Source organism: Emydura macquarii, unplaced genomic scaffold (genome assembly GCF_026122565.2).
Source record: "Emydura macquarii macquarii isolate MOO-44397 ecotype Brisbane River unplaced genomic scaffold, CSIRO-AGI_Emac_v2 contig_383, whole genome shotgun sequence".
In the NCBI taxonomy this organism is placed as follows: domain Eukaryota; kingdom Metazoa; phylum Chordata; order Testudines; family Chelidae; genus Emydura; species Emydura macquarii.
Window position 1 is genome coordinate 1682974 of NW_027130520.1, and position 13110 is coordinate 1696083.

The window sequence follows — 13110 nt, forward strand, 5'->3', positions numbered from 1 at the left end:
TGTGCAGAGGTGTCCCTCTGGACTAGTTCCAGCACTCCTTAAAGGTGGGGGAATTCGTGTAAAAAATATTGTTACATATCTCAGAAGTTCAGAAAAAGATGGCCCAACAGTTATATCACAATATTCAGATGATGGATGGACAGCTGGGAAATAGCTTGAAACCAACAGAATGGGAAGTGGGAGACCAGGTACTCTTCTGATACTTTTCTGAGAAAGGTCATGCTCTAAGCCCTATGTGGGTGGCACCAGTTTTTGTTTCAAACAAGGCCTGACCCACTGTTTATGAGTTAGAATTGTTCGATCACCATGGAAAAAAAATACACAAGTGGTTCCACAGTTCACAACTAAAAGCATGGAAGGAAAGGCGAACTGGGGGTGTGGAAGTACCCTAATTCTTGTTGTTTATCTTTACATTGTAGGACCCTCCGAGGTCCACCATCAACTGTATAGGTTAAGATGGATGTCATAAACGTTGGCGCTATACTTGTTATCATTGTAAAGTGTACTCTCATTCAAGGGTTGGAAGTGTTATCAGGCAGGTACTACTTGTGCCGTTTAATAAATACACCCCCAAGAGAGGAAAATATCCTCCAAAATGGGAAGTTGTTTCCTGGGTCTAATAGGAGAGGAGTAGGCATTTATGTCACAGCGAAAAATCACATGCCAAATTGGGTGGTAGGCTAGATTTTGAAATCTATCAGGTCTAGCTGTGGGTAACTTGCGATCCCACCAAGGAACAAAGCAGTTGTACATAATGGGTCAAAGGTTCTTACAGACCTTGGAAAGTCCAGGAAGGTGCAGTTGGTATACCCCAGATGAAAAGGCATTTAATCAATTAGTAACATGTAAGAGCACCTGGGGAGTAGAAGGGTCAAGATGCACGTACCTGTATGTGCAACTATCATTGGTTATAATATCGGAAGGTATGATATCAATGTCACCTTAGGTCTAGTGGCAAATGCGACCAATATATTGGTCAGGGTATACACAGGAAGCGATCAATATGAATCTACTGTTTCCTACCACAGTCTCACAGAACCCATAAAGATATTGGGAGGCTATCGAACCTAATTCTGTAAAGATGACATAAACCCTATTGGTTATAATGCCTTCGGTAGGGGCACTATTCCCATTTGGGCAAAATATTCGGATAGTGGTCTGTCACCAGTCTGTATGGCCTGAGATTTCAGCAAGAGGTAACAGTTCTAGGGAAACCAATAATGAACAAAACAGGACCCATAATACTCAGTAAGTTATACAAGAAAAAGGTTCTGTCTCATCCCAAATATTGGTTAATTACCTTAAGGCTGCCCTTGCCAGTCTTGGTGGTCACGGTTCAAAAGAGGTGCCAGCCCAGCACTGCACTTGTGGGTTGGGAGAACTGGATAAAAGGTACCATGAAGCTTAATAGGGTCCTACAGAAGCGAGACCTATCAGCAAAAATAATGGGAGGCCTAGGACTAGGTCTGGGCTTGAAGAATTCAATGGATACAGATAGCCTAGCTGCAAAAATAAGGAGACTGGGTTTAAATATAACAATGTTAGAGCAACCACTGTCATCTGCAATAGAAAAGATAAGCCTCTTTCAACCAATTGTGCACATTTTATAGTAATTTCATCTAGAACACATTTTCCTAATTTGTTTATGAGAATGTCAAGTGGGATTGTGTCAAAAGCCTTACTTAAAATCAAGATATATCATGTCTACTGCTTCCTCCCATCCACTAGGCCAGTACCCTGTCAAAGAAGGAAATTAGCTTGGTTTGGCATGATTTCTAGATGAAATTACTATAAAATGTGCACAACTGGTTGAAAGACCATACTCAAACAGTAGTTATCAATGGTTAGTGGGGCTGTGCAGGCATCAGTCCTGAATCTGGTACTATTCAATATTTTCATAAATGACTTGGACAATGGAAAGGAAAGTATGCTTATAACATTTGCAGAGGACACCAAGAAGGGAGGGGTTGCAAGCACTTTGGAGGACAGAATTAGAATTCAAAACAACCCCAACAAATTGGAGAACTGGTCTGAATTCAACAAGATGAAATTCAATAAAGATAAATGCAAAGTACTTCACTTAGGAAGGAAAAATCAAATGCACAACTACAAAATCAGGAATAACTAGTTAGGCAGTAGTACCACTGAAAAGGATCTGGGAGTTATAGTGGGACACAAAATTGAATATGAGTCAACAATGTGATGCAGGAGTATAATATGTAAGACAAGAGAGGTAATTCTACCAATCTACTCAGCACTGATGAGGCCTCAGCTGGAGTACTGCATCCAGCTCTGGATGCCACATTTTAGAAAAGATGTGGATACATTGAAGAGATTCCAGAGAAGAACAAGAAAAATGATAAAAGTTTTAGAAAACTTGATTTATGAGGAAAGGTTTAAAAAATGGGCATGTTTAGTCTTGAGAAAAGAAGACTGAGGGGGACCTGGTAAATCTTCAAATATGTTCAGGGCTGTTATATAGAGGAGTATGATCAATTGTTCTCCATGTCCACCAAAGGCGGGACAAGAAGTAATGGGCTTAATCTGCAGCAGAGAAGAGATAAATTGGATATTAGGTAAAAAATTCTAACTATAAGGGAATATGTTTCTGAAGGAGATTGTGGAATCCCTATAATTGGAGGTTTTTAAGAACAGGTTGGACAAACACTTGTGAGGGATAGTCTAGGTTTACTTGGTCCTGCCTCAACACAGGGGGCTGGACTTAATGACTTCTCAGAGTCCCCTCTAGCCCTACATTTCTGTGATTCTATGTTCATTCTCTGTGCTGAGCAACTGTGACCATATTACACTAGCCATGCATTCTGTACAGTGTTGTCTGTGAGTAGCAGACTGATTTTAAACTGGCCTTTTTTGCTTTTAAGGCTCTTGGCGGTGTAGACACAGGCTATCCTTGAGACCTCACCATTGGGCCTTCTTCTGAATAACATTTGTGCTCACATACCACCACCACAGATCAACAGAAAATTGTGCTGACATACAGGGTATGAAATCCCATTATTAGTGTCAGACTCAACCTCTCCAGCCTTTAAACAGCTGTAAACTTTTGGAGTGAGTTTTACCATAGACTTCAGTGAGAACAGAGTTAGACTTTGTCTACATGAGAAGTTACATGAGTTTAACTGAAATTGGTTTTTAAAACACTTTAGTTAAATCAGTGCAAACCTCTGTGTGGACACTCTTATTGAGTTTAAGAGTGGTTTATTTTGGTTTAGCTTAAACCTGTTCCCAATTGACTTAAACTAAGCTGAAAAAAACTACTCTTAAACTGAAACAAGATTGTTCATACAGGAGTTTAACTAAAGCGGTTTAAATCTACAACTTTAGGTTAAACCACTGCAATTTTCTCATGCAGAAAAACCTTTAGGCTAGTGCTGAACACTTTTGAAAATCGTACCCTTCTAGTTTGGAAGTGGTTTTTATTCTGAACACCACTAGCCTTCATTTGTAGAACAATTCCTATTTTTCTCCTTTCTGTGCCCTCTCTGTTTTATACATACACACTAACTGTTGATATATGATAGGAACAATCATATTTTAAAAACACCGATATTTTCCCACTCAGTCCTTCTGGGACATTCTCCCCATCTAACATTTCCATGGAATTAAACTAAAAATCTCCAACTCCCCAAATGCCCATAGCAATAGCTGTCAGCAATTCCTGGCTACTACTGTGACTAGTGCTCTTGAAATATGAAAATATGAGAGATAGGATGGCTGTTTTGGTTTATAATGAGAGTTTGCAATTGCCAACTTCAAGTGGTCAAAAATCATAAGCCAGGCCCCCCAAAATCATGAGACTGACTTATATACAACATTTTTAAAATATAATAAATAAATACATTTTCAATTATTTTTATTTGCCTTCTGGTTTCAAACCTTGAGGTTGCACCTGGGTCACACTTTCAAGTTTGGACTTCTCTACACTAGACAATACAGCAGCACAGCTATGGTGCTGCAGCCATGCCATTGTAGCGCCATAGTCTAGACACTTGCTACAGTAACAGAAGTTTTTCATCGCTGTACTTAATCCATCCTCCATCAATCTACCGGTGTCTATTCCAGGATTTAGCTCTCAAGGGTGTGAATTTTTCACATTTAGGAGCAATTGAGTTAGGTTGACCTAAGTTTTAGGTGTTGACCAAGATCTTTTCACAATCACAAAGGTTGGACACTTAGGCCTAGTTTACACTACAGTTAGGTTGATGTAAGCTGCCTTGTGTCAACCTAACTGTGGAAGCATCTTTACTTGAATTTGGCTCCTGCCAATGTTAAGAGCCTCTCTGTGCCGATTTGGTAATACCACCTCCCTGAGTGGTGTAGAGACCTTGTTGATTTAATTTGGTCACCACAGTGTCACGGTAGACACTGTGTTGCTTACCTGGAGTGTTACTGACTTTCAGGAGCCGCCCTACAATGCCCCACACTGATAATACAATCAGTACAAGCGTGCCTGGCGAGGACACGTACTGCCGGCACAGGAAGCCAAGTGTGCACACACAAGCGATTTAATAACTGTGGTGGCTGTATGCTGACGTTACGGCAACATAATTTTGTCATTTAGAAGAGCATGGCAGTGTCTGTTTTAATGAAAGATGAGATTCTCTTGGATGTACAGGACTCCCCCAGCTGGGGCTAGGCTGTTCTCGGTGGTGGCAGATGACAGAACAAGGAGCAACGGTCTCAAGTTGCAGGGCGGGAGGTCTAGGTTGGACATTAGGAAAAAGTTTTTCACTAGGAGGGTGGTGAAGCACTGGAATGGGTTACCTAGGGAGGTGGTGGAATCTCCATCTTTAGAGGTTTTTAAGCTGAGGCTTGACAAAGCCCTGGCTGGGATGATATAGCTGAGGTTAGTCCTGCTTTGAGCAGGGGGTTGGACTAGATACCTCCTGAGGTCCCTTCCAACTCTAATATTCTATGATTCTATGATTAAATACCAGAGACTTGGATGAAATCACGCAGAGATGCCGACAGGGCCCCCCTGAGCCTCTTGCATTTCCTTGCTGTGCAGGGGGGGGGGGGGGGGGGCATTCCCTCCTGTCACCAATAACCCCCCAGGACTGTGCTCTGCTCGCTCGTTGGCCAAGCTAGGCCCCGGGCAGCACGGAAATCAGTGACACCAGTCCAGTAGATAGCTAAGCCCCAGTAAGGGACAGCCCTCAACCCCTCTTCCGCCGGCTAGCGGAGCAATCCCGTCCCCCGCCCCCCGGCGTTGAGGGGCGGGCCGGGCCCAGCAGCCCGGGCCGTGGGCGGTGCTCGGTGTCCATGGAAACCGGGTGAAAGCGGAGCGTGCGCCGCGCGCCTCCCCTTCACTCCCGGCCGCCATCATCATGATGCTGGGCCGCGGGCTGGACGCCAGGTATGTGCGGTGTCTCCCGTACCCCGGGTGTCTAAGCATGACGCTCCCCTCCCCTCCCCCGCCCGCCCGGGTCTGCCCAGTGGCGGGCCCGAGAGGCTGCGGCTTTTGGAGCGCGAGGGGCAGGCAGAGCCCCCGCTATTGGGGCGCGGGCGGCCGGAGTCCCGTTAGTGGGAGGAGGGTTTGGGCGCTGCTGGGCAGAGGAGGGCCCGGAGCCCCTGCCGTTGAGGGGGAGGGGGCAGAGTCCCTTGCGTATGGGAGGAGAGGGAAGGAGGGAGAGTTTTGCTCTTTGACTCCCACAACCCTGATTTGTTACCCCGCCGTCGTTTTTCTGCCCAGCCCCTGGCTTTTGGGGGAGGGAGGCCTGAAGATTGGGAGAATTGGCTTTTATGATCTTCAGCTTAGCTGCTTTATAGTGGTGTGTAAAGGGGATGGGTAAATTCGTTGTGTGGTGTTTTAATTTAAAGTGGGGGGGTGCCAAAATAGCTTTTTTTTCCCTTTCTTTTTTTTAAATCAAAATAAAATAGTTTGAGTAGGATAAGACAGGATGCCAAATGTGAAAATAAAGCCAGGTCTGTTCCAGCAAAAAAGTAACCTGCACCTCTGCATTACTATTCCGAGTCTAGTTCTATTCATCCCCTCTGTCTATTTTAAGCTATTTGATAATGTGCCCATCACTGTAAAGTCTAGGCAATAAAAGGTATTGAGGCTTAGGCCTTGTCTATACTAGCACTTATGCTGGCAAAACTTTGTCACTCAGGGATGTGAAAAAAAACACCCTCCTGAGCGACATAAATTTTGCCGGCATAAGCGCTTGTGTGGACAGCCTTATGTCAGTGGGAGAGAGTTCTCAAGCTGACATAATAAAATAGGGTGACCAGATGTCCTGATATTTTGGGGCTTTTTCTTATATAGGTGCCTATTATCCCTCACTCCTTGTCCTGATTTTTGTCACTTGCTATCTGGTCACCCTATAATAAAAAGATCTAAATGAGCGGCGGTAGCTATGTCACCAGGAGAGCATCTCCCATTGACATAAGGCTATCCACACAAATGCTTACGCTAGCAAAGTTTGTGTTTTTCACACCCCTGAGTGGCAAATGTTTTGCCGGCATAACTGCTAGTGTAGAAAAGGCCTAAGTAAAATTCTGGGATAAAATTAAGACTTGCTAATATAATCAAGCCTTGTGCTGTCAGTCCTTTTATAGCCTTTAAGTACCATTTTAAAAAACAAAATAACTTACAAATTAACCTTGTTTTCCGTTAAGGAAATGTAATTCATATCTCTCAGAATTGAATGCTGTCCACCTGGGGAAACTGCAGGCACAAAGTTGCTGAGTGTTTGGGCAAACCAGCCTTAAATTCCCTCTCATTTCTTGGTGGGGAGCAGTGATAATATGTAAACCAGTGCCAAGACAATTCAATAGAAAAGGGTAGGGACTCCTCACTGGAGATTATCTTTAGGTTAGTGTTAATTGGGGAAGAAAGTTTTTTGCTATGTGCTTTTCAATGAACTTTTTATACTTTCACTCAGTTTGTGACATCTCCCATATTTAGATGGTAGCAGACTTGAGAAAGACATTGGGAGCTAAGAGACTATCCCCTGGCATTTGTCTTTAAAAGAAAACAACCACCTACCTCAAATTGGTACCTGCTTATTTGGAGGTAACAAACTGATCTTCCTTTGCAATGGTACTTTCTTCTAAAAGATTTAGGATAACAGATACATGTTCATTTGCAGCATGTATTTTCACTTTCAAGAAAATATTGACTGAGAGACAGTACTCTGGTCTTGAAGTATTGAATTTCCTTTGATTTTTTCTGGTTTTGGAAGGTTGGTTACAGTGGGCAAATTAAAGAGCTGGAATCTTTTCAGGCTGTCAGAATCTCATGGCAACTCACACAAATGAAGAAAGTTTTAAATGTTTCCTCCAAATAAGTGAGATGTGAGTAAATTCCAAGGCTAAGAATCTTACCTATATTGCTAATAGCATAGGGCCTGATCTTCCAAACCCTACCAAGCACAGTGTTGAGCAGTTATATTGAGGCCAATGGGACTTCTTACAGGACTGTGCAATTGGTAGTTAATATTTGCAGAATTGGGCCTGTAGTGTATTGTTGTGGGTACCAAGCAGTAGAATGAATCCATTGAGTATCTCATGTACTTCAGCAGAAGCAGAATTATGCTGCCAGTACCACTGAAGCACTATATGTAGGAGGACCAGCAGAGGTGAGACCCTCAAATGAAGTCACTAATTAAACAGAGAGGAAGGGGAGACTGTAATATCAAGCAAAATATTAATGCCAACTGAATAAGTCTTGACTTCAATTTATGGAATGGTTTAATAAAATTAATAAATATAACTTTCTGTCAAATGAATAAAGTTAAGAAACAAGGGAAAAAACCTCTTTATTCTTTCAGCTATAATAAACTAGGTATAACATTTGTAGGTTTAAAAAATTCAGGCAAGTGAGGCAGGATTTTTATTAAATTGATGATGTCCCTTTAAGTCACTCAGATTTCTAAAATACTGAACAGATTTACTTCAGACTTTAATAAAAATGGATCTTCACCTAAGTGGTATAATTTTGATTGTATTTAATATCTGTTGTCATGCCTAACAAGCTTGTTTAAGCTTGCAGTTTGACTGAAAAATTGAAATGAGCCTAACTATGAATTTGGTATTGAGGACTTCTGGGGAAAAAAATGAGTTCCTGAATCTGACAGACTTTGTTTACTTCTGTAGTTACAGAACTTCACTTTCAAAAGCAAGACACACTGGTGCTTTTGAATAGGTCCCTAGGAATCAGGAGACCTGGCTTCTGTTCCCAGCTCTGCCACATATTTGCTGTGTGTGACTTAGGATAAGTCAATTCACTACTTTGTGCCTCACTTTCTCCATCTATAAAATGGGTTATTGATATATGGATTCTTTGAAAAATGCTTTCATCTACAGATGAAAAAGTTGCGTCCGTCCATCTGTCCAGATAACTTGTTCTACTACCCAGATAAAGGCATTCAGAGACCTGCATGTAATTTCTAATAATTGTTTAACATGCACACATTAATGTATTGGGGATTTTTATAGGGTTAGAGATTGGGGTGGTTTTGTCGTTAAAGCACTGGACTTGGGACTCAGGAAGCCTGTGTTCAGCTCCTGGCTCCGCCACAGAGTTCTTGTTGATCTTTGGCAACTAAATTCAATGAGACCACTCATGCTTAAATTTAAGCTTGTGTGTAAGTGTCTGTAGTATTGGGGCTTTAATTTCTCTTGGCCAGATTTTTAAATGTATGTAGGTTTCTAAAGATGCAGATAGACAGTTATGGATATTTCAGAAGCACCTACGTGCCTAACTGCATGGGAGTTTTATGAAAATTTTCTCCGGTATGTAGATGTATCTGGTTGGGGTTATTGCATTTTTACTTTTTAAAGTTAAGTTTGGTGAGTTTTAAAATGAATTGTAAATCTCAATTTTGTATTATTTTATTTATATTTTTTAGATAAACAAACATTTCATTGGATTAAATTTAATTTTCTCTAATAAATTTCCATTTTGCCCAGAAGTAAGATGAACAATTTGAAGTATGTTATTGTAATCATATTGGCTTTTTGCTTGTTTTTCATTTTTCTTGTTCTATAGGGACAATCAGACTAGACAAGTACGAGATGCTGTTTCAAATGTGGAAAAGCATTTTGGTGAATTGTGTCAAATATTTGCTGCATACGTACGTAAAACTGCTAGACTACGAGACAAAGCAGACCTTCTTGTAAATGAAATATATGCATATGCAGCTACAGAGACACCAAATTTAAAACTTGGATTGAAAAATTTTGCAGATGAATTTGCCAAACTTCAAGATTATCGCCAAGCAGAGGTATAGAATTAAAGTTGTACATGCTGTGCTTGCAACTGATCTTTTTTATATGATTATTATAATGTATATCTTGTTTATCTCTTAAGACTGAGAGAAACTACTTTTAAATGCATTAGTAACAAATGTGTAGGAACAAAGCAAAATAAGCCCCACCAGTTTTTATAGTTTACCCTGCTAATGACCTTTCTGAAGACCTAGGCCATAGTTGTGCAAAGCCTCATGTACATGCTTAACTTCATGCGTTATGAAGTCCTGAGTAGCTACTTGCATGTTTTACAGAATGGGTCTTCAGTGGAGATGAGTAGAGCTAATTGTTCTTATTGGGCTATAGATTATGCTTCATACATGTGTTTTGGTTTTGAGACTTAGGCTCTCTACTGGAAAGTGGGATGATACTATAAGTAATTTCTTCTGCAAAATCTGTTAAATGTTGTTTTTATTTCTTTTTTAAATGCTAAATTATTATGCTTTTTATTCCAAAGATTAGGCCCCTGAAAAGAATTATGCAAATGATTAACTTTTCAAGTGTGAATAGTCTCATTGATTTCAATGGGATGAGTCACATGAGTAAAGTTAAATGCATGATTTTTTTTGCAGGATCAGGGCTGTATGAATAGTTAGACACTGTCCTGAAATAGGACATATTTAACTAAATAAGGTTGGTTCAGGGTTTTAGGTTCACACTAAACAAAGCTTATTTTGATGTTAAAAGGTAACATGCGAGAGAAAAAGTGGCCATTTATTTATTTATTGGGGAGATGTTCTCCATTCATTATAATGTATAAAATAAGGCCTCAGTGTGTTTTCAGGTTATTTTTTTTCTCATTTTTTGAATTAGAATTCAGGTATTGATTACTTTGTTTTAAATTATTGTAGACAGCTGGAAAATGGGTGGATTTATGACATCAAATATATCAAGGAATCCTGCAGTGGAATCTGCAAGGGTCAACCCTGGCACTAGCACGCAGCTCCATTAACTTCACTGAGTTTTCACACATGTGCAAGAGTCCATCCACGTGAATCTAATCACAGGATTGGGGCCTAATTAGAATTTCAAGGATTTTTATCCAGCTTGCTTAAAATTCCATTTTGGGTTAACACTTACTTAACTAAAACTCTTGGGCAGTTTTTAAGGCTACCGTTTACCCCTACAGAGCTCAGAAAGCTTCTGCTTCACATTTGAGTCACCAAGGAGTACTCTATAAAACAGCAAGAATGTCAACTAGTGCATTCCCCTTTTTCCTTAAAGAAAAAAGGAAGTAGAAAAATCTTTTTTTTTTTTTTTTTAAGAGAAAACTTTCACGTAATCTTTATGCATTATTAAGAAACAAAAGAAAAAAGAATAAATCAGTTTTTTGTTTCGAAGTTCACCTTTAAGATGTTCAACCCTTTTTACTCAGAAAGGGAAATTGAAAATAAAATTGCTATATCTGGTCCTTTCATAATGTATTTAGGGCCAGATTTTTAAGAGCATGTAGGGGCCTAGAGATGCAGATAGGTGCCTAGTGGCATTTTTAAAAGCACCTAGGTGCCTAACTCCCATTGATTTCAATGAGTTAGGTATTTAGGCACTCTTAAGAATCTCATTGTCACAGGTCCCAAGGTAATTGCACTTCTGTCCCCTTCTTAATCTCCTTAAGGGTACCCATTCAGGTCTCTATCTGTCACTTTTCTCAGGATGGGAACCCACATTCCTCTCACTCCAGAGCAGGAATTTAGGCTGTAATTCCTCCTGCAATTTACTGTAATCACTTCAACAAGTTGGAGTCTAGTTCAGAACCTGCTGTCCTCTTCTCTTCCAGAGGTAATGACAGGATAGACCAGTGACCAGCCAGCCTTCATAAAGCAAAATATTTATTTAGAACAAAAGCATTATAGAGAAAACATACCATAAAACAATAAACAGCTTACTTGCATGCTTACCAGGTAATACATATCTACCATACAGGACCCTGGTGAGTCTCAAAGTATTTCAAACCCTTTCTGCAGGGTCTGTCCCTCTTGGTCACAGTGTCATATCAGTTCTTGCATCGAGAGAAAGGGACTTCTCTTCTATATCAGGCTGGTCACTTAATGTAATGCTTTGTTTGCTGGGCGTTTTGAACCCAGTCAAAACCAGTATAACCAATTTTCCCCAGAGGGTGATACTTCTCTGGACATGTTTACCTGTCAGGGGTTTTGCATTAATTAGCCTCCAGTAATTAATTCCTGATAGTTTTTTTCAACCTAGGCAACTTCCCCACAGTCATTGCACTGCTTGTTTTGTTTCAAGAAAGAAATTAGCCCCTTCACACCTGCTGGGTAACCATACAAAGGGAGCGGGGAAACAGTCGTGCATGTTTTGTCAAAAAAATAAATCATTAGCTTCTCAGTTCCGCACATCCACTAGGCACATTTCTGCTTCTTTACGCACCTAAATACTTTTAAAAATTTGACCCTTCAGTCAAGCTATTTTCCATCATTCCAACATTTAATTGGGGGGCAAAGACAAACCGAACAGAGAAAAAGGTAAAAAAAAGATAATAGGGAATAGCTACATAAGTTCCATCTCTTGTTATCCATCTGTATCTCTTACTCCATTCCCATTCTCCTCTTTGTGGGCATCAATTTATGCAGCAGCTTTCATATGTATTGTCAGAATTAGCAAGTGAAATAGCTCAATAAGGGCTGCTGATATTTTCCATTCATTCTTCACCAACAGTGTCATGTATATGAAAGATTTTGAAGTTCTTTAGTTCATAAAAGTTCAGGAATATTATCTTAAAGAGCCTTTCAATTTTAGTATGCTGTAGTCATCTAGCTTCAGTTGATTTTTAAGTTCATATTTACAAGGGAGTGTTGCAGATTTCCAGTTTCAAACTTGGTTTTTGTCAAATAGAAAAGAGGAAGATTAGAAAAACATGCAGAGAATGAGAGGAAATTCAAGAGAAAAAGCAAGAGAAGAAAAATGATGTAATTTAGCTCAAAGATTAGGATAAACATTTATGATTCTAAAAGGTCCAGTTCTTAATGTCAATTAAGTCATGTCAAACTTTGGAACAATTGAGATGATTGATCATACCATTGATGGCCATGTACTTGGTAAAGTAGTTTTATTTGAATCTTAAGCTTTGTCCATTAATAATAATTAGGAAATAGATCTTTCCCCAAAATTTCTGTTCCTCTGCTGAGCCTATCTTTAACTTGGCTGGCATTTTTTCTTTCATCACAACATTCTCTTTCTAAGATCCCTGATTTTAAAATTTGTTGGTCAGATTTTGTTTGTAATTGTAAAGCTTTAGTGGACTTCACTGGAGTTGGCACTTCGCTTTATAAACTGTAACAACAGAGCACTTTTTATGTTACTTAACAAGTTAACGTGCCCCTATAAAAGAAATGCATGTGTAAAAGAGAGCATGGTATGATGAAAGGCATAATTGTAAATGAGTGAATAAGGATGGTAATTCATTTATTGGCTGCCAATGGCACACAGTTTATTATTGTGGGCACCAATGAAGGATCAGGGCCCTGTATGCTATGGGTTCTACAGACGTTTCGTAAAAAAGTCCTTGGCCTCAAAAGCTCACGGGTGGATGAGACAAATGGGTGGAAGGAGAGAGAAAGGAAGGACAAGGCAACAATAATTTCCATTTTTGTATACAGTGGTGTTATAGCTGTGTTGTTCCCAGGATATTAGCGAGACCAGGTGGGTGAGGCAATATCTTTTATTCAACCAACTTCTGCTGGTGAGAGAGAGAGAAAGCTTGTCTCTCTTACCAACAGAAGTTGGTCCAATAAAAGATACTACCTCATCCACCTTGTCTCTCTATAAGGTAACAATAAAACAGACCTAATTAACCTTGGTATAGTGCCATTGAAA

General features: G+C 40.0%; 1 protein-coding gene across 1 annotated transcript in view; it reads left to right on the forward strand.

The window, feature by feature from the left end:
- Positions 1-5283: 5283 nt before the first annotated feature.
- The window catches only part of CIBAR1 (CBY1 interacting BAR domain containing 1), a 29835-nt gene continuing 22008 nt past the window's right edge, over positions 5284-13110 (forward strand). The window contains 3 exon segments of the mRNA XM_067536403.1: positions 5284-5313; positions 5316-5377; positions 9017-9251. Of these exon segments, the coding sequence (XP_067392504.1) occupies positions 5284-5313; positions 5316-5377; positions 9017-9251 (327 nt within the window).